The sequence below is a fragment of the Xyrauchen texanus genome, chromosome 26 (genome assembly GCF_025860055.1).
Source record: "Xyrauchen texanus isolate HMW12.3.18 chromosome 26, RBS_HiC_50CHRs, whole genome shotgun sequence".
Lineage (NCBI taxonomy): Eukaryota > Metazoa > Chordata > Actinopteri > Cypriniformes > Catostomidae > Xyrauchen > Xyrauchen texanus.
This window is the reverse complement of record NC_068301.1, coordinates 27,677,062-27,696,620: the sequence shown is the minus strand read 5'-3', so window position 1 is coordinate 27,696,620 and position 19,559 is coordinate 27,677,062. Positions and strand designations below refer to the sequence as shown.

Below are 19,559 nucleotides of genomic sequence, written 5' to 3'. Positions count from 1 at the left end.
GTACATCAATGGGATTTCATAATTTTAGGCATGACGTGGTATTAGAAGCAGAAACCAAATTACTACAACAGTATATCCCATTATGAGTGTGATGCATATTTATTCATGTTTTTTTTTTTTACTGTGAAATACTGTGTTCAGCAGGCCATTTTTGGAAAGAAAGGATGAATCTCACAATAACATGCAAAAAAGGGACTTTTGCAGATTTTAGTGATGTTCTACATTATTGCTCAGTCTATATCATTTAACAGAAATTGGAAGGAAAAGGATTGTGAGAACATAGACACAATCCATTCATGTGGAATATGGTGCATTATAATTAATCTGATCTCTGTAAAATGATAGGAGGTTTATTGCACAGGATTCTAAGAAGAAGTGTAGAGTTTGTTGGTGAAAACCCGAACATCAAACATTTGCTTAATAGGGCACTCAAAAGGAAGTTTCCTGAATGCAGTCCCTTTAAAGGACTGACGTGTCCTTAAGACTGTTCAATCTATATGACAAAGATTTTTAGTGTAACCTTTATTTTTATTGTGCTTTTTATTTTACATTATTTAAAAAAAAATTTTAATTGAATTTAATTGAAACACAATTAAATATTAAAAATGATTCCTGAATTACTATTTATTTCACTAATTTTAAGTTATTAATGTTTTATTTAATTAAAAATGAATAAAAAATAGAATGCATGGTTAATTTAATTTAAACACAATGAATATTAAATATGATTCATGAATTGCTGTTTATTTTACTGCAAATTCTTTAATTTATTAATATTTTATTTCATTTAATTGAAAATGCATGATTTATTTTATTTTATTTCTACTTTTACAGGAAAAGCATCATCGTTTAGTCAAAGTCAAACTTAACAAGATTCTTTTTAGGGAATTATAGAGCAGACATTTAACGTACATTTGTGCTGAGCAAAGTTTACATACATTTAGCCGACTTTTCATACAGAATGTGTGATATCTACAGAAACTAAATTACAGAAATATGATATAAAACAACAAAAACAGACACAAAAATGTGTCTTATCATTTGGAACTTATACTGGTAACTGCATTACATCTGACAGTTGAAGATGATATTGTGTAACATCCTCTGTCAAGTTTCTCAATCATGTAGAGAATGTCAAAATTTCCGGACCAAGTCATGGCATCAGTGCTTGTAAGTTATAGAGGTGTATGCTTATAGTCAAATTCAGCTTCTCTGAAAACTTGTGCTACAGTCTCTCTGAAAATAATGTTGTAATTCAGGACTGACCAAGCTGCTTTCCACCAGCAGCAACTCTGGGATCATGTGACCACCGGAGGATCAATGCTGTCTTTGTGCAGAGCACAATCAAGTCGGGGCCTCCACGACAACCAAAACCACTCACACTGAATGAATCAAGTCTTTTTATGACTTTACTCACCGTGTCCTTCAGATTGACATTTCTCTGTCCCTATATTTTCTGCCATTGTTCTGAAAATGACATTGTGAACCAGTATGAGTTCAAGCTGAACTCAAACTCAAAGAGTGTACAACATAGGATGTATTAAACAGTTCTGATGAACTTTAGAACCTTAGCCATTGCCTGTTCAGATCACACTGTGATTCTGCAACAGGAGGTTGAAAGTTCTGCTGCTGAAATCAGTCTGTGCTTACTGAAATTCAAACCACTGCCCCCAGTGGCTGAAGCTGGAAGTGTTGCTGACCAGTTTCTAAGTGAAATGTCTACAAGGTGGCGCCATTAGCGAGTTGTAGTTTTTAATCATAAAATATGTTACACAATCAAGAGGAATGTGTATTTTATTAAAGTAAAAATGCAATTTAAGAACAAATATGCAACCCCCGAATCACACTCACCACTGTTTATGTGAAAACAATCATTTTCTGGTTTCCACTGGACCAGAACCTGTGTCTTGGAAATTGCTCTTGTGATGCACCATGAACAGCGCCACAGGAAATGGTTAACACAATTAAAAATATGCAAATAAGTGTGATTATTTTGCAGGCTGCAACCTAGTCTCAACTACATTTGTGCAAACACAGTTTTATGTGCCATGTTCTGTGTTTTGCTGCGGTATCCTGGTGAACTGAACACTAGCGGCGCTACAACTGTGCGTTTTTTTTCTCTTTCACACAAATCACATGTACTATAGCTGGTTATGACATTATAAACACTTATTTTTTGCACTAATATTTACACCCTACTATGTTATTATATTGAAGCACTTTTACTGTAATGCATCATTTAAAAAAAATAACAAATAATAATTTTAACACTTGAATTATAGACCAACCTTCATTTACACACTTACTCAAATGTGATTTGATTCTGTGGCAGCTCATCTGATGAAATGTTGAACTTTGGATTTGGAAACTGAGCTTTGAGCCCAGCCAAGGATGCTTGGAATGGAAGTGAAGTGAAAGTGCCATAGTTGCAACACGAAATGACTTCAGTAAATGTGCTTTTCATGTCGAATTTGCTGTTACAGCACTATAGATTGAGGGTTAAGGGTAAGGATGTCTGTTTTGTTTACCTCTCATTTATCTTTTAGTACACTATCTGTTAGGTTTAGGCTAAAGTTTTAGGTTAGGAAAGTGCGTTATACTCATTAAAACAAAATTTACCTTTAAAACCATGTTTGATTACAACACAAGTTCACTTGCTTTTGGCACCCCCCACTGGACATTTCTCTAGGAAACTCCAGCCAAACGTGTAAAATGTTGCCATTGTCACGTACATTTTATGAGATCAGGCTGTTTTTCTTACAGTGTTATTGGATTATTACATGGGTTGAATGGTCGAGTTTGATGAATGCAGTCAACAATAACATTTGTGCAAATATTGAAAAAAATGGGTATTTAGCTATTTGTCTTGCCATTTTGTATAAAGGGGACATATCATGTTACTTTCTGGGTGTTACAATTTTTTACAAGAGTGTATGGGATTTGGACATAATAGGACCCGGATTTGTAACCCATTTGTGGAAAGTTCCAATAACACACATCAAAGTATTCTGATCCAAAATTCCTCAATTGATTATACACTATTTACGAGCAGGAAAACTATCAATGCCTTCGAAATGCAAACATACAGAGTTCACTAAATGTACACTAAAGGTGTGAATGCTTGTCAATATGAAATGAATATGAAATACGATGCATGATTTGCTGAGGTGTCCTTAACTCTGTTTTTTTCATGGTGTAACATTTTCACTATGTTTTTTGTTTTTTACTTTTTATTTAATTTAGAATGAGTATGAGATAGGATGCCTGAATTGCTATTTATTTAAATGTTTATTTAAAAATTACTTTTTTATTTTATTGAATTGAAAGTAAGAGATGATGCACTAATGGCTATTTCTACTTTACTTTAAATATATATATATATATATTTATTGAAATTAAATTAAATATTGGATGTACAAATTGCTGAGGTGTCCTTAACACTAAATTATTCTTCCATCACCTCCAAGATCCCAATGTCAATATTTGCTCTACAGGGTTGGGCGCACAGGACACTCCTTGCCACACACAGTACAGCGGCAATCTGCACACAACTCCGCCCTGAGAACACGGATCTGACAGGCACTGTGAATTAACTGTTAAGAGATTTGACTGGATTGACAACTGAGGGAGAAGAAATTCTGGTACTAGTGAAGCTGCCTGGAGCAGAAATCTAACGTAACCCTGCATAAAGTGTTCAAACAATGAGGCATTCGGAGGTTGAAAAGCATACAAGCACTAAGAGAGAGTGGAAATTATAATCATACGGTCCATAAATGAGTCTAATGTGGGCCAAGACATGGCTGTCAGGAAATGTTGGTTACTATCAAAAGATAAAACATTAAAGGGATAGTTCACTGTATAGATCACTTTATAATGCAGTTATAATAAATGGGGACTGGAGATTTCAAGTTTTAAAAAGGGGATAAAAGCACCATGAAAGTATCATAAAAGTACTCTATATGACAATGTAATTCAAGTCTTCTGAAGCCATACATACAAGTTGTTATTTACTGAAAATCTTGACATCAGCCCAAGCTCTCCTTGACATGTTCATGAACACTTCACTTATGCTGCCTTTATGTGCTTTTGGAGCTTCAAAGTTTTGGCCACCATTTACTTGCATTGTAAGGACCTACAGAGCTGAAATATTCTTCTAAAAATCTTCGTTTGTATTCATCAGAAGAAAGTCAGTCGTACACATCTAAGATGGCATAAGGGTGAGTAAATGATGAGAGAAATTTTATTTTTGTGTTAACTATCCCTTTAAGGAGTTTTGAAAATGTAAATACTGCAGACATACCACATTCATAATTTCTTAATGTTTATTAATTTACACATAGAAAAACAAAAATGTACATATCTGAATATGCTTTTTATTGTGTTTAAGCAGTACTCTCTGACAAATATACATATCTCAAAACAATAATGAACCTAATTTAGATAGAAAAAAAATATCTTCCGACTTGTATCAAAATAAAACCATGACAATAGAACGGTGAATCAACCAAAAAAAAAAAGAAAGTCCCACAAGAGACACAATGGCCACTGTTTTCACAGAAAACACCTGAATAAGTTTGGCCTTGATAGTGGTTTGTAGTTAGGCTCAGCTGAACACTGATAGAGCAGGACATACGTGACTCCAGCATGACCCACGTGAGTCTGAGCTGGACTGACTGTCTGACACCATGAGAACATATGTGAATGCACACAGCAAATCATATGATAGCATCAACATCAAGTAGGAAATTATCACAACCAATTCTCCTGATTGTCATACTACAGCAAACAATGGTTGATATTTCTTTAGCAGGTTAGGTAAGATCATTGGACTCCATTCAAGTACCCAACGAGACTTCAAAATGTTGTATATTGTGCCCACACACAAAAGGTAGTATTAACCCTTCAAGTTGTGATTCACATGTACAGAATTCCAATTTGGGCACAAGCTGAACATAACACCAATAAATGGACAATTCAGTGCTATAGGACTTAGCTGAATAACTGTCAGCTGTGTTTCCCAACTGTATTTTGTTTTTTTTAAACTGAAACTTGAAAAATATTGAAAATAGGAGGACCATGTGTGAAGTTGGCCTGAAGCACTTTTTATGTGCTAAATGTTTAGTCAAATTTGGTAGACTAGATGGTTTTTCACTCTTCTTTAGAAACCTGAAAATAAAACATCAAAGAGTGCGCCCCCATTTGGCAACAATAAGAGGGACCAAATTAAACCAATAGAACCTTAAAAATCTCCAGACTGAGTTCTAATATGCCCAATAACTTTGGAAAGTTTTACATTTCATGATGAAAATACTAGTTGCACTCTTGACAGGTGCCCAAATTTGGAAATATGTGCATCCAGGATCTTAAGGGGTTTTGGGCACCAAGGAAGATTCCAAATTGAGTAATTGTGAACCACTGGTTCAAGACAATTATTTACACTTTGTCCTAGTGGTTATAGGGCAACAGAGTACAATCTTAAGCAGTCAAGTGACTGGTACACAGAATCACAATAAAAATATACATATGCATCACCATTTTCAAAGAGAATCTCATTTCTTCTTGCTGCTTTCCATTTGCGGAAGCATAGTAGTGTGGAAAAGGAGAAGAAGCCGATCCTGTACAGGCGGAGGAAGCAGACAGGATTGTGTAGTCACAGGCGCAAACATCTACGTCCACATCGTCCTGTTTCTTTGAGTCAGATTACTGTATATATGGCTCATTTTGAGTCCTGTCGCCCACTAGTGGCAAGTTCATAGAATGGCAGTTTTTCAGTGTGAATGTCCATGCTGAGGGGGAAGTGGTGGTCCATTCACACCAGGATGGTAAAATGCACAGTTGTTTTCGTACCGGCAGTTTCCCTTCACCATGAAATGGCGACACACAGGCCTCTTTGACATATCTAAAATGAAAGAAAAAAGTTAACATGATTTAGAAGCTCAGATAATCAAACACATTTCTATACTACTAGTAATAGTTTGAACGCACTTCTGATATTTAATTAATTTTATGCTATTTATTTTTTTAAATGAATGGGGACTCTTTCAATAATGCTGAAAAATCATCTCAGATGGCACCTCGAAGTTGGGTGAGAGAATAACCGAAATGTTCAAAGCTGTAAACTAGGCAAAGGCTGGCTACTTTAAAGAAGATAAACTATAATGCACTTTTGATCTAATTGCATATTTCAATTAGTTGACTTAACAGATGTTCAACAATAAATAGTATTTCTATTTAAGGGCATCAAATATTTTAAGAATATTAAATAAATAATAGGTATGTGTTCATACTTATGACAGTCATGATTGAGAGTATTTAACCATCAAACTTACCGCCCATGTTGTTATGTCCCCCGCGTGGTCCTCCACGACCCCCTCGTCCTCTGAAGCCCTGATCTCCCCCTCTCCCTCTCCCCCGGTGGAAGTGGCCACCCCGGTGTGGGCCTCCTCTCATGGAGTCGTCGCCCCAGTAGTTGCCATTGTCCACCCCACGGCCCTGTAGACCGGGCGGGGGACCCATCATGCGTGGACCGCCGGCATTGAAGGGTGGCCCGTGGCCATGGGGAGGAGGGGGGTGATTGAAATGTGGCCCACCAGGTGGCTTGTTTGGGGGAAAACCGCCGTTCATGGGCATCTGCATGTTCATGTTGTTCATGTTCATGCCAGGGCCATGACCAAGCAAACCGGTGTTCACTACAAATTCAGAAAAAACAGACAATGAAATACACTGTTTGACCACCATACAGTTTTTCCTCAACAGAGTCGAAAGTAAGCAAATACTTACTTGGTGGAGCATTGACAGGCGGGTTCTGATTTTGGCTCTGATTCTGTTGCAGAGAGCCCAAAAGCTGCTTGATCTTATCAGAGAAATCAGGCTGTTTGATCAGGTCCTCTGGAGACTGGTTAGTTCCCTGAGCACCCTGAAAACACATAGCAAGACTTAGAAAACAGAGTCTTCGTACATTGTAAGTGGGACATAGCTAAAAAGGGGCAATGTTGATGTGATCTACACGTTTTCTTACCATAATAGATGAAAGCAGTTCCTGCACGTTAACAGCTGGGTTATTACTGGCAGGTGGGGTGTTGCCTTGCGCCTGAGGGCTGCGGCCGCTGTTGCCCAGGCTTCCCATAAGGTTGGCCAGAACAGGAGGGAGCTTAGAGCCTTCATTAACGGCAGAAGAGGGCCCAGCAGTGGGATCGTTGTCATCAGGCTCCACGTAATTCTCTTCCATCATAGCAGAGTCCTACAACACCACATAATGAGAAAGAGAGGTCAAAACAACATACCATGAGGGAAATTCTACAATAAAAAGAAATGGAAAGGAATGTACGTTTGAATCCAAGTAAAAAGGTCTGCCTTACCTCGTCCAATGGGATGAGACGGGGAGGCATGGGCTCATATGGCTCAGGCTCAGGCTCTTGAGGGCTATCTGGAACACTGCAGAGAGAGACACAAACTCTATATGTTAACTTAGTTGAAACTGTTATGTTTTTAAAGACAACAGGATATAAAAATGTACCCAATTTACAATTTACATTAATAAATGTCCAGGGTTCATGGGTGCACATTATTCTAAAGATTAAAAATGTAATAACTTTCGTTGCCCCTGAAACTACTCATTTAAAATACAAAAATGAACCAATGGTATCACGTTTCATGATACAATCAAATCTAGATGCATAAAATCAAGTCCCATCCTGCACTATTTGTCATTGAATGGACAGTTTCATGTTGTCTTGTAGTGAACAATCACTAAATGTGACACACTGCCCACAATGGAAATAGAAATATTGGCAGATCTTGGGTTACCTCTCCTTGCTAAGGAAGATCTCCTGCAGAATGCCCATCTCTCTGTCTCTCTGGATCATCTTCTCTTGGCTGGTTGCTCCTGGAATGACCAGGCTACCTAAAAGTGTCAGAGGTCTTGGTGGAGTCCAGGGTACCCTTTCCTCCATCGTGTCATGAGTATGACGACGGGCCATCTCAAACGTCTGCCTGTCCATCATCAGCTCCCGTTTGGCCGCTTCACCAAAGTCCTTAATTTTATTGACGTTCACTAAGGGAAAGGGAGTGTTGATTACCAAACAAGTCCCACAAGTATTTATTTGTGCGTATAAACCAGTGAGTGAAGGAAAGTTTGTCTTACCCCTTTCAGTCTCATCCAGGTCAAAGTAGAAGTATTCTTTGAGATCATCTTCTTCTGCCCAGCGAACACTTTTCTTTTTCTTTCCTTTCTTAGTCAGACTCTCCTCCTCGGCGCGTGGTTCGGACAGAGAATTGGGCTTATCGCCTGAAAACATGCAAGAAAGTGTTTCAGATTCACATTCATTCAATTGCTATGGTAGAGATCACATCCCAGTACCAGTCAAAAGCTTGGGCAGACTTGATTGATGGTTTTTATGATCTTAAATACTTTTTGATCTAAAGGCTTAAGCTTAAATGCTAAAAATTATATATATATATATATATTTTGTAGAAAAATATAAACCTTTGTATTGCTTTCTTTACATAACTTCACATGGGAAAACAGTGTATTTAAATGGACAAGTTGGAAAATATAGTGAATGAAAATCAACCAACAAGTGCACATGGGAACTCCTTCAATAAAGTTTAATAAGCATCGTAAATTGCACCTCACCAAATTGGTTGAGATTATGCTCAGAGTGTGCAGAGCTGTAATCTAGACAAAGGTTTTTTTTTTGAAGAAGCACTAATATAGATAGTTTACTAGTTTTCTAAAATGAAATAGTTCACCAAAAAATTAAAATTGTTATAATTTACTCACCTTCATGCCATCCCAGATGTGTACATGACTTTCTTTATTCTGCTGAACAAAAATGAAGATTTTTTTGAAGAATATTTTAGCTCTGTAGGTTCATTCAATGCAAATGAATGGTGACCTGAACTTTGAAGCTCCAAATAGAACATAAAGACAGCATTAATGTAATCCATAAGACTCCAGTGGTTAAATCCTTGAATCCTGAAGCGATATGGATTGGCGTGGGTGAGAAACAGATACATTTTTAAGTACTTTTTTTACTATATATTCTCCTCCCTGCCCATTAGGTGGCGATAGGCACAAATAATGTGAATCACCAAAAACAAAAGTTAAAGAATGTGAAAGTGGAGATTTATAATATATATATATATATATATATATATATATATATATATATATATATATAAAAAGAAAAAATTAATACTGATCTGTTTCTCACCCACACCTACTATATCACTTCTGAAGACATGAATTTAACCACTGGAGCCTTAAGGATTACTTTTATGCTGCCTTTGTTCTTTTTGGAGCTTCAAATTTCTGGTCACCATTCACTTGCATTTTAAGGACCAACAGAGCTGACATATTCTACAAAAAATCTTTGTTTGCGTTCTGCAGAAGAAAGTAAGTCATCCACACCTAGGATGGCATGAGGGTGAGTAAATGATGAGAGAATTTTCATTTTTGGGTGAACTAGCCATTAAATGTGGAAAATAACACTAATAAAGAATGAGTATGTAAAAACATTTGACTGTTACTGTATTTAAACAACTGAAAATGCACTGTAGATTATACAGTACAACAGAAAGTCATGTGACTCACCGGTGTCCATGGCTTCAGGTTCCTCAGTGGGCACAGGTGTGCCGGGCTGCTCCAACTCTTGGTTCTCATGAGGAGGGGTCTGTGATGAAGGAGTCTCAGGGGAAGATGGTTTGGCCTGTGAGCCAGAATACACCTGTGGCTTACTGTCAAACGGACAGGCCTGTGTAGGAAGCACAAGGGAAAAGGGAGGGAAGAAAGCAAAATGAAAAAAACATGGTTAGTTAATTTGTGTGTGCTCCTGGAGAAATACATTTCCACAAAGTATCTCATGAAAGTTAAACAAAATAAATAAGGGATATCTGAATTGGCAAACCTTATTAGAGGTGGGAGAAACAGCTTTAGACTTTTTTTTCTTGATCTTGATGCCAGGCACTGGGGCGGAATTGAGGGCATCCAAAAATCCAGTTGCCTCCATAGCTAAAAGAAAGAGAGACATGATATTCAGCACAAATCTAAGGAGGAACTTTCTTTATGAAGATTAAATTGACCCAAAACTCCTTCCTAAGGAAAAGCAAAGCTTTTTTTGTAAATTAACATAACCATATTCCTCGAGTTAAGAAACTGAACAGGCATACTCACGCTGTGCGGGTATAATTTTGACTTTGATCTCTTTGGTAGAGTTGGGAGTGGTGTTAAGGGGCTTGTACTTCTTCTCCACTGGAGGTGTGTCAGATGGTGTGGTGCTATGGATGAATGGACAGAAAGGCAGAGTTTAAAGTAAAACTGCATTCAAATTTGATTCGCCAGATATGGAAGGACACAAGACTGCTTATTAAAGGAAGGAAAGAAAGAAAGAAAAGAAACTGAGTGTCCATTTACCTTGGCCTCTTAAGCATAGCTGGTCTGATGTTGTATTTTTCTCCGAGTTGGGGTGCAATAGGATTCTTTTTTACAGGAACTGGAGCTGGGCTCTCTACCTCCAAACCTGTTGACAATATAAACCAAGAACTTTTCAAACTAATGTTGCCATCATAGACCCCTGGTATTAAGATGTGTTTCAGGTGAGCCGATCACAAGGGGTCAGTGCTAAATACAGGTGCAAACGGGCTGCAGAATTTTTTGTAATTGGATCATTAAAGAAAACACATAGAGGTTAAAAACGCATGTGACAACATCACATGTGAGGTGTAAACGGCAATCCATCCTGAACAGCAGTGAAGCGCCACCCTTCTCAGGTCAATCAACCACTGCACTAAAACAAGAGTTTAAAGAGGCCTTGTTTGAGATTTGACTTTTCCTTTAGTGTGTAATATAGCTGTTTGTGCATGTAAAAGGTCTGTAAATTTACAAAGCACAAAGTCCATGCCAAAGGGAGTTACTCTCTCCCACAGAAAACACTGCTCCTGAAACGCCTGGTTTGCAGTCCGGCCATTACTTCCATGACATAGCTATGTCACTATGTAACACATTTGCACAATGCCCGCCTTAGGAATGCGCTGCTCAGGAAAGGAGCATTACATTTCCGACAAATGCTCCAAGCGATTGACCAATCAGAGCAGACTGGGCTTTTTGAAAAGGGGGCTTTAAAGAAACAGGAGCTAACATAAACGTTTTAGACAGAGGGTGAAAAGGTGTTTCAGAAACGTATAGTATGAGAAAAATAATGTATTTTTTTTTTTTATATTAAAGCATGTAAACCTATTTTAGTAGACTCCCAAAATAAAATGTATGAACATATAAATTAGCATAATATGGGCTCTTTAAACTTTGCCTGTTACAAGCACTTTTAAAAGGAAATACGCTTCAGATTGGAAAATTTGAAAAAGCAGATACATACACAAGCAAAAGAACTTCACAGATTTTCTTCAGTGTGTCTGAGATCAACATGCAGAGACACAGTTGAGCAGCACCCTCAGCAAATACAGGCAGTCCACTAAAACATTTAGAATTTTGCTTGAAATGATGCTGCATCAAGAAACAGCACCTGTTTTGTTTGCGCTTTCTTTGTCTTTTCTGTTTTTTTTCACGGTTTATTATCGTGCAGTAACACACTGACATATTTATGTCGTCAAATCATACTCTCCACTCGAGATATGTCTTTTAATTAGATGCCGAAAACATCTTGAGATGACATATACCTTAACAATGAGATGACAACACAGCATTATATCTAGAAATCTAAGAGGAATAGAAGTTGAACGTGTGAAATTTGTAAAAGACTGACCTGTGGAGCGGATCTTCGCATGACTTGGAGCATAAGCTTTTGGTTTTTCTTTCTTCTTCTCCTCATCGGCTGCCTTTTCTCGTAGCTTCACATCTGGACGCACTTTTCCCTCCTCCTTTTTCCGTTTCTTGTCTGATGAACAGGGTTTGGTTATTCACAAATAACAAGAATGCTGGCACTGGCAAATGCACTTTAAAATGGCAGTAAATTTACTTTAACACAAAACAGAGTGACATTAAAGACAGCGCAAGTGAGAAGACATACCATTGGGAGAGGCTCCACTGGAGATGCTCTGAGAGCGGATAATGGCCATCCATCCTTCCACCAGCACTAACGCAAGCTTCCTCAACTCTGATAGAAAGACATGAGTTCAAAACTAAACTTAGGATTTGTTTTACAAGCAGACTGAGTGACATTGATTCATGAGACACGTGCTCTTACCATCTGTCTCACCACTCTTGCTCAGTTGTTTCACCAGCTTGGCTGTGTTATTCTAACAGGGAAGAAAGAAACATAGAAATATTTTAGAGGTCTGTGGCTAATTTTATTTCTTCAATGTTGGTTGTATGGGCCATGGGTCTGGTTAAGTACCTGCTTGAGATGGTCCACAGTCAGGGGAAGTTTCTGGAGGGTGAGCAGAATGAGCTGCAGTAGAGGGGTGTTGGTGGTGGTCTTTGAGTAGGTGAGCCAAGAGTTCAACAACTTGTAGCCCCCAACTCTGATAAATCTGGATGGATGAAAAACCCAGGTTTTGGGGTTAACCATGACCATAAAAAAGGAAAGGAATTAACAAACTGTTTTTATGGGTACTATACTCACCGATTTAGTATATCATGAGATTTTGTCTGCAGTAGGATGTTTAGATACATACATCTGCTAACCATTTTATGAGAAGCCTTCATAAGACTGTGTATAAAAGGGTGGAAACAGAATATGTCAGGAATAATATCAATTTATGGAATGAATGTTTTTATAAATATGTCCAGTAAGGTTTGTGTGAACTTTGATATCATCTCACCTGAAGACTTTAGCGACTCCCTCAAGGCTCCGTAGCTCTCCATCCTTCCCCAAAAGAGTTTCAACTCCTTTTAGCACCTCTCTTGGGTCCACTGGGCCCACGGCCATAACTGCTTACTGCCATGAAGGGGAGAGAGAATGAGGGTTATTCATGTGCTTGTGCCACTGGAGAGAAACTAGGATATTGCATCAAACTGCACCATTCGATACTTAAGACTCTGAAATTATAGCACTAAAGGAGCGCCCACTGGAACATCACAAAGAGAACTTCAAATCTTTCTTAAGTTATTTCCAGCATTGTAAATTTAACCCAGGTGACCACAAAACTGAGGCAACGTGGCAAACTCACAAGACGATAATTAAGACGGCAAGGACATACAGTATCATCAGCTCAATGATCAAACACATAGCTACAGTCAACAGTGCATGGATTCAGGTGCTTTTTTCATAGTTTTTTGGAAATTGGATATGTGCATCTTATTGTCTGCTTTCTGTTATGCAAAGGCTGTGATTCAACTTTTATATATCACATCGCAATCACACATGCACCCATTACCACTCACACAGAACCACAGAGCATGCAGAGTCCTTCATTACCCATTTGACATTAGGTACATATTCATGTTTTTTACAACAGCATTCATTATCAAGTTACTACATGTACTTCATTAAATAGCATTATATGACATATAATTTCATATTTCATAATGAAAATGTGAGAAAATATGTAATTGCATAAAAAGACTGGACTTGGATGCCAAATAAAATTATATTTTGCAATTGACTACAAAGATCACTTACTAACATGCTTTAATGTATACTTATTCATAGCTGTCAACATGTATGGGCTTTCAACAAATAGAAAGGGGCAACACGTATAATGTTTATAGTTGAAAAGATTTTGGTAACTATAAAATATCTTGGAACATGGCTACATGAACATTGTGCAAATCCACTACTACTTTTTTTCTATAAAATTAAAATGTTCTTCTTGGGGTTTATAATGACAAACAAAAGTACCAGTATATGTGTGTGTTGTCACTGTTATAATTGTACAACCCACCTGTATATTTGAAAAGCAGTATACATAACCCAAAGATAAGGTACATGGGAACAAAAGTATTTCATAAAAGTTATGAAAATAATATGTTGGTTGTGATCAGTATTGTGCATTCAACTCATATCATTGAAATAACATCATGTAAAAAAGAGGTATGGGGAAAAATAAGAGAAAAAATACTTGAGGGGAATGCACTTACAGCTGAACATAGGGTTTACAACTTCTTTTATTCAAGTATTTGTTATACAAGGATAACCCCTGTGATCCACAATGATTGAAGATCTAAATTATGGAAGAGTAATTCTAATACTATTTACAATTTGACAATAATTTATTTACAGACTAGGAGACACACAGTAAAAGTGTGAAAATGAGAAAGAGAGGTTTACACACTTGAACACTATACTGTACTTCAATATATACTCTTCATTCGTGTGTAACAGTAAGCTCATACAAACACTTGGTCAGCTGTTTTGGTAACAGAAAGGCACTGTCACACTGACAGCTGTGAACCACACAGGGTCTCTGGCATTAAAATACTTCCTTCCTTCCTTGTTTGACACTGCTGGGATCCATTTATTATTCTAACCTCATACCAATTGAAATTGTTCAACAGATAAACCAAGACAATATTAATAAATGTTCCTTAAATATACACATATTATATTTAAACTACTACTACTAATAATATATAAATATATATATACACACACACATATATATATACACAAACAAGAAAATATATGTACATGCTTATTAGTAATTTATAAAAATAAATAAACATTTTATAGTATATTATAAATTATGCATATATATGTGTGTGTGTATATATATATATATATATATATATATATATATATATATATATATATATATATACATACATACATACACATATACACACACATATATACATACATATATACACATATATATATATATATATATATATATATATATATATATATATATACATATATATACACACACACATATGTGTAATTTATCATATACTATAAAATATTTATATTTTTTATAAATTACTAATAAGCACATACATATATTTTCTTAGTTTTTTTAAATATATATATTAGCTACATTATATTTTCTATGTGATCGAGAGACATAAAATATGCATACTAGTTGAACACAACATTTTTTGGGAAATACTTTCCTAAAAGTATACTGCAGGTTTTTGGAATAAACGACATAAAATTAAGCAATACCATTGTATGTTGCCATCATGTGGTTATTTCTAAACCTAAACAAATATAGCTAAAGGTAATTTGTCACAATTTACGAGATTATGAGATAAAGCAATGTCAAGTATAAACTAGAAACAGTAAAATAATACGTATAAAGTAATAATAATGGCACAGCATTTTGGTAAAACTGACATAAAACAAAAAATACTTATAATATATGACTGTAGTTCAGTAAATTAGAGAGAGACGGGTGAAGGTGAGGTCAGAGTGCTTCTGTTTGAGTGAGAGAGAGAGAGAGAAAGAGAGAGTCAATTAGGTCATTCGCCCTGCCCACGCGGAGCTACAAGTATTTCTCCCCACGGTTCCTCTCACTTCAGAGTACGCTCGACTGGACACATCCACGAATCATCCCGACCAGACTAACCAGTTACAGGACTTGATTAAATGAAGAACGCGTCACGTGAAACACCGGATATAAAGCCTAATGATTATTACGAATGTTTAGCATGCAAATTACATTTACCAGCGTTAAATGTATGTGTTCTACACGTTTTCCAACCAAGTGAAGAGGTCCACTAATGGCTGAATCGCAAGTAGAAGAACTAACTTCCGATCGGCTAAATATCGTGTGAGAAATCAGGTTTGGTCTTACCCGTAACACTGTTGTTGAAGAACTTTTTTTAAAGTCTCAGAATTCGAACTCCTTTAACACGGAACAATACACACAACTCCTGGAAACGTCACAGTTGTCATAACAAACAAGAATGTCAAAAGTAAACAAGATTGTACAATTACTGTAGACAAAATATTCACATTGTATCTGTCAAAAGATTTGGATGAAAGGCAGATGTGAGGACAAACATTGCCCAAGGACAAGACAAATTAAGGGGGAAAACAATGGTTGTTTACTTTTAAAATAAATCTAAACCTGTAATTATATATATGTAATTATATATATATATATATATATATATATATATATATCCACTATACTCGTATTGCCTACAACATTTATAAATAAACTGATAAAACCCTCAGGTTCGATTAGAAAATTACGTATAAAGCAGATTGCCCAAAACCTTTGTGTTATATTTTGTCAACACAAAGCGTCCAGTGTTTGTCTGACAATAAAACGCTGTTAAAGAGCAGTTATATGAACTCCTGTATCTAGTCAGTGAAGGCCACATGGGGATTTGCCATCTGTCGAAGTCTCTCTCGTTTAACAGCTTGCCCTGAACTGACAGGAGAGCGGCTCCTCTGATTCGCTGACGACTGAGCTAAGCCACGCCTTTTATCTTTAACCACTTGCTCTTCGCGGACTCGGTGATTGAAGCACATCTCTTTAGCAACGGCTGCCCGGTGGCCATCTTAGAATTCCAACAAGTTTGTAAAAATACAACGGCTATTCTCCCCCGCCTAAATTACAAAGTACTATATTTACCCCTCTAGCGACTCACGGATCTTAAGACGATACCTCGAGCTGTCTATGGTGATGACGCGAGACAGTCATTCTGAACTAAAATATTTCCCGTACATCCAGTCTGAAAAACAAAGCTACCATTGCGGGAGTGATCCGAGCAAACGACAACCCGTCCGCCATTTTAAAGCAACAGCGACAAGACAAATAGCTTTTCTACCAGTTATAAGAATATTGTTAAGCACACAATACACACAAAAATGCAATCTTTATAGTCAGACTGCTATATATACGTTTGCCAAGGGAGGTTTATTTCACCAAACTAGACTAACGGCATCTAGTTCCGCCAAATAATGCCCATTATACACACAAATTGTTGCATTTCAGTCGGGGTTTTTTTCCATTCGGCTAAATCCAGTCGCCACGTGGCAATCTTTATGTGCAGATTGCGTTGATTTTTCCAGTGAGCTCTCCTTTGAAAAGATAGCAGTTTATAAAAAGCCCCAAATTAAATGCAGTCACTTCCTGGCACTGCCTATGGCAATCTTTATGTACAGATTGCTTATGATTATCTTTATCGTTATTTTCCATCATTATGAGTACTCCGTCTCACACACAAAGAGAAACAGGGCGTTGAGCCGCTGCTCGGACTTTGCGGTGTGAGCTCATACCGTCTCGCTTTATCTCAGCATGCTGTCTGCCTCACTATCAGCTGTGGCGCATTTAGGTCGCCACCTTCGACTACAAGGAATTTATCATGTTCAACACAGACAATTGGTTACGTTAATTTTCGATTCAAATTGGTTTGAAAGTAAACACTTACTATTAATAACTCTCCTCTGCGTCTCGGGTTGCTATTAATATATTGTGCTTAACAGCAAAGTTTTCAGCTTTTTAACAGTTTAAGAGAACGTAAACTGTCATGACTTTAGCATTATTGGCTGAAAAATGGCATAATGGGCGGGATTGTGGTGGCTGCAATTGAGCTTTTCCTTCTTGAACAATCTGGAGCCAAAAAGTAGTTAGCAAATGTCCGTTACTCGAGTAGAAAAAAAATGAGTTATTTGGGGTTTGATCTTCGTACACAGTTGAAAAATCCTTGACGCCGGATCTTCATTGAAAGAGAATCCGACCTGAAACAAAACAACAGCACAAAGAGACATTAGCCAAACGTCGAATATTCGGAGGCGGAACTGAGCAGAAATCCAGAAAGTTATCAAAAGTCGTTTGTTTTAACAAAACTGATGTGGTAATCGAACGTTGGGACAAAAAATAAAAATCGGTAAAACGTTATAATGCGCAAAAAATGGAGAGTCGTCCTCCGACGTAACACTTACCTCAGACAAATCCAGGAATGCTCTAGAAGAGTGTGACTCGCTTTATATAGTTCTGACGGTTTTTACGTCATACCCCGTGTCGTGAGCGCGCTTTCGGGCGTTCCCTGCCACACAAAATGGAGTTTGAGCACGCGGTCGTCTCACGCGCACGCTCTCGAAACGACCTTCAAGGACAAAACCCCTCCCCCACCAGAGATCTTTTTGTTCTTATCAACACATCCGCACTTTTAACATTAGGAGAGTGAGAGCTGTCATTGTCACTACTAACGGTCAACAAGCGCGATACGACAGTAAATCATCGTTTGCGGATACCATGCAAATGAATGGGGAGAGCCGTAAACTAACGCCTAGCTGTCGTTAACTCGACCGTAGTAAACTCCACACATAAGCTGAGTGCGGAATGGCATACTACCTGCATACTTCTGCCATCACTATATGGCAGGACTAGTAAGAGTACTAGGGTAGTATGCCATTCCGCTCTCGACCATAGTTCATTCCAAAATGGTTGTTTAGAATAAAACATGTTGAAGTTTAGTGGAAAGGTGTTCAGTTAATTAAGAGACGAACTGTTTCCTCGTAAAATCAGTTTATTTAGCACACTGAAGCATCTCGTCCATAGACATCCATTAAAATGCCTCTATGGGACCGCCGCGTTATGGATTATGTTGCTAAATTTATAGGCATAAACATGCCTCCTGTGGAGGTTTAGCCATTATTTTGCTCCGAAATTTAGCAGTTACACATATTGAAGTTACATTGTGGTACATTATATTCAACATATTCGTTTATGTACATAGAGAGTGGCATTATACTCATTCTAAATAATTGTAACCCTATTGTGGATCCAGCAGAAACCGCTAAATGCGGGGATAAAATAAATTCATTATATTCTGCCAACGTGTGAATTAAAACGAGTAAAGCTGCGCAAACAAACACACTTCGTGCACTTCCGTCAGAGTAAACTTTACCCTCTCAGCGGCCTCTTCATCAGTTGACAGAAGACAAAATGGCAGCCCCCATACAACGCATCGGAACTGTTATCTGTCGCGCTTTTCCTTTTGTTTTACAAAGGAATCTTCAAACGCAGATCGGTTGAATACAAATAAAATCATTACATCTAAGTGCTAATGTTGTTTAAATAGGATAGGCCAACACTGTAGCTTAATAACATTTCACTGATTGCGAGCACGCAACTCAAACTAAAAATTTTAGTGAAATGCTTTGAGCATTAGATATACGTGTTTTTGTATTTCAGAGAGTTCGTGAGTGGATTATAACCTCAAGTATTGCTCCAGTCCCGTGGGTTAAAGTTCGTGCCTCATCATCATCATCTGTTGAATGGACAGGTGATGGGAAAACTTAGAAAGTGAAGGTAAACATGATCAGATGATTAAAAGAAAGTTACTGCGGTTGTCATGATTGAATCAGTCATAAGTTGAACCCTACCTCTTTCTATAGAATATGTTGAGTGCTATGGGTCAAAGTCTGTTTAGTCAGACTACAGAAGGAAGACCTGCATTGTATGTGAATATTTGTGCTTTTGAAATATTCAGATTCCTTAGTCCATAAACCTTGGTTGATTGTATTACATTGACTTGTTAAACCTATATTACTAATGTGCAAGTGCATTCATTGAACTTCATGTTGTATTTATAAAGAGAGAGGAAATCAAGTCTGTGGGAACCCATGTGCTGTGATCCAAATGTCATTATCCATTACAAGGTTTGTTTTCAGCCCTCTACATTAGGATGGTGTTTGAACTTA

At 37.3% G+C, this 19,559-nt stretch overlaps 1 protein-coding gene across 1 annotated transcript; it reads right to left on the bottom strand.

The window, feature by feature from the left end:
• Nucleotides 1–4,329: 4,329 nt before the first annotated feature.
• On the bottom strand, nucleotides 4,330–17,657 carry LOC127620153 (serine/threonine-protein phosphatase 1 regulatory subunit 10-like). The gene is made up of 18 exons (XM_052093269.1): nucleotides 17,282–17,657; nucleotides 12,778–12,893; nucleotides 12,579–12,665; nucleotides 12,351–12,486; nucleotides 12,201–12,252; nucleotides 12,024–12,110; nucleotides 11,760–11,891; nucleotides 10,415–10,520; nucleotides 10,175–10,278; nucleotides 9,909–10,012; nucleotides 9,596–9,755; nucleotides 8,144–8,287; nucleotides 7,807–8,053; nucleotides 7,359–7,434; nucleotides 7,019–7,240; nucleotides 6,781–6,916; nucleotides 6,330–6,689; nucleotides 4,330–5,899 (listed from the first exon to the last, which is right to left on the bottom strand). Exons 2-18 carry the CDS (start codon nucleotides 12,882–12,884, stop codon nucleotides 5,769–5,771), a joined length of 2,391 nt encoding a protein of 796 aa, XP_051949229.1. The 5' UTR covers nucleotides 12,885–12,893; nucleotides 17,282–17,657; the 3' UTR covers nucleotides 4,330–5,768.
• Nucleotides 17,658–19,559: the final 1,902 nt, after the last annotated feature.

Bases quoted from the DNA above. Each gene is read 5' to 3' on its own strand.
- LOC127620153 (XM_052093269.1), bottom strand. From the start codon at position 12,884: ATGGCCGTGGGCCCAGTGGACCCAAGAGAGGTGCTAAAAGGAGTTGAA. The intron at 12,666-12,777 runs GTGAGATGATAT...TTTTATACACAG, and splicing joins GGAGTCGCTAAAGTCTTCAG to TCTTATGAAGGCTTCTCATA. The intron at 5,900-6,329 runs GTAAGTTTGATG...CTTTCATTTTAG, and splicing joins GGGACATAACAACATGGGCG to ATATGTCAAAGAGGCCTGTG.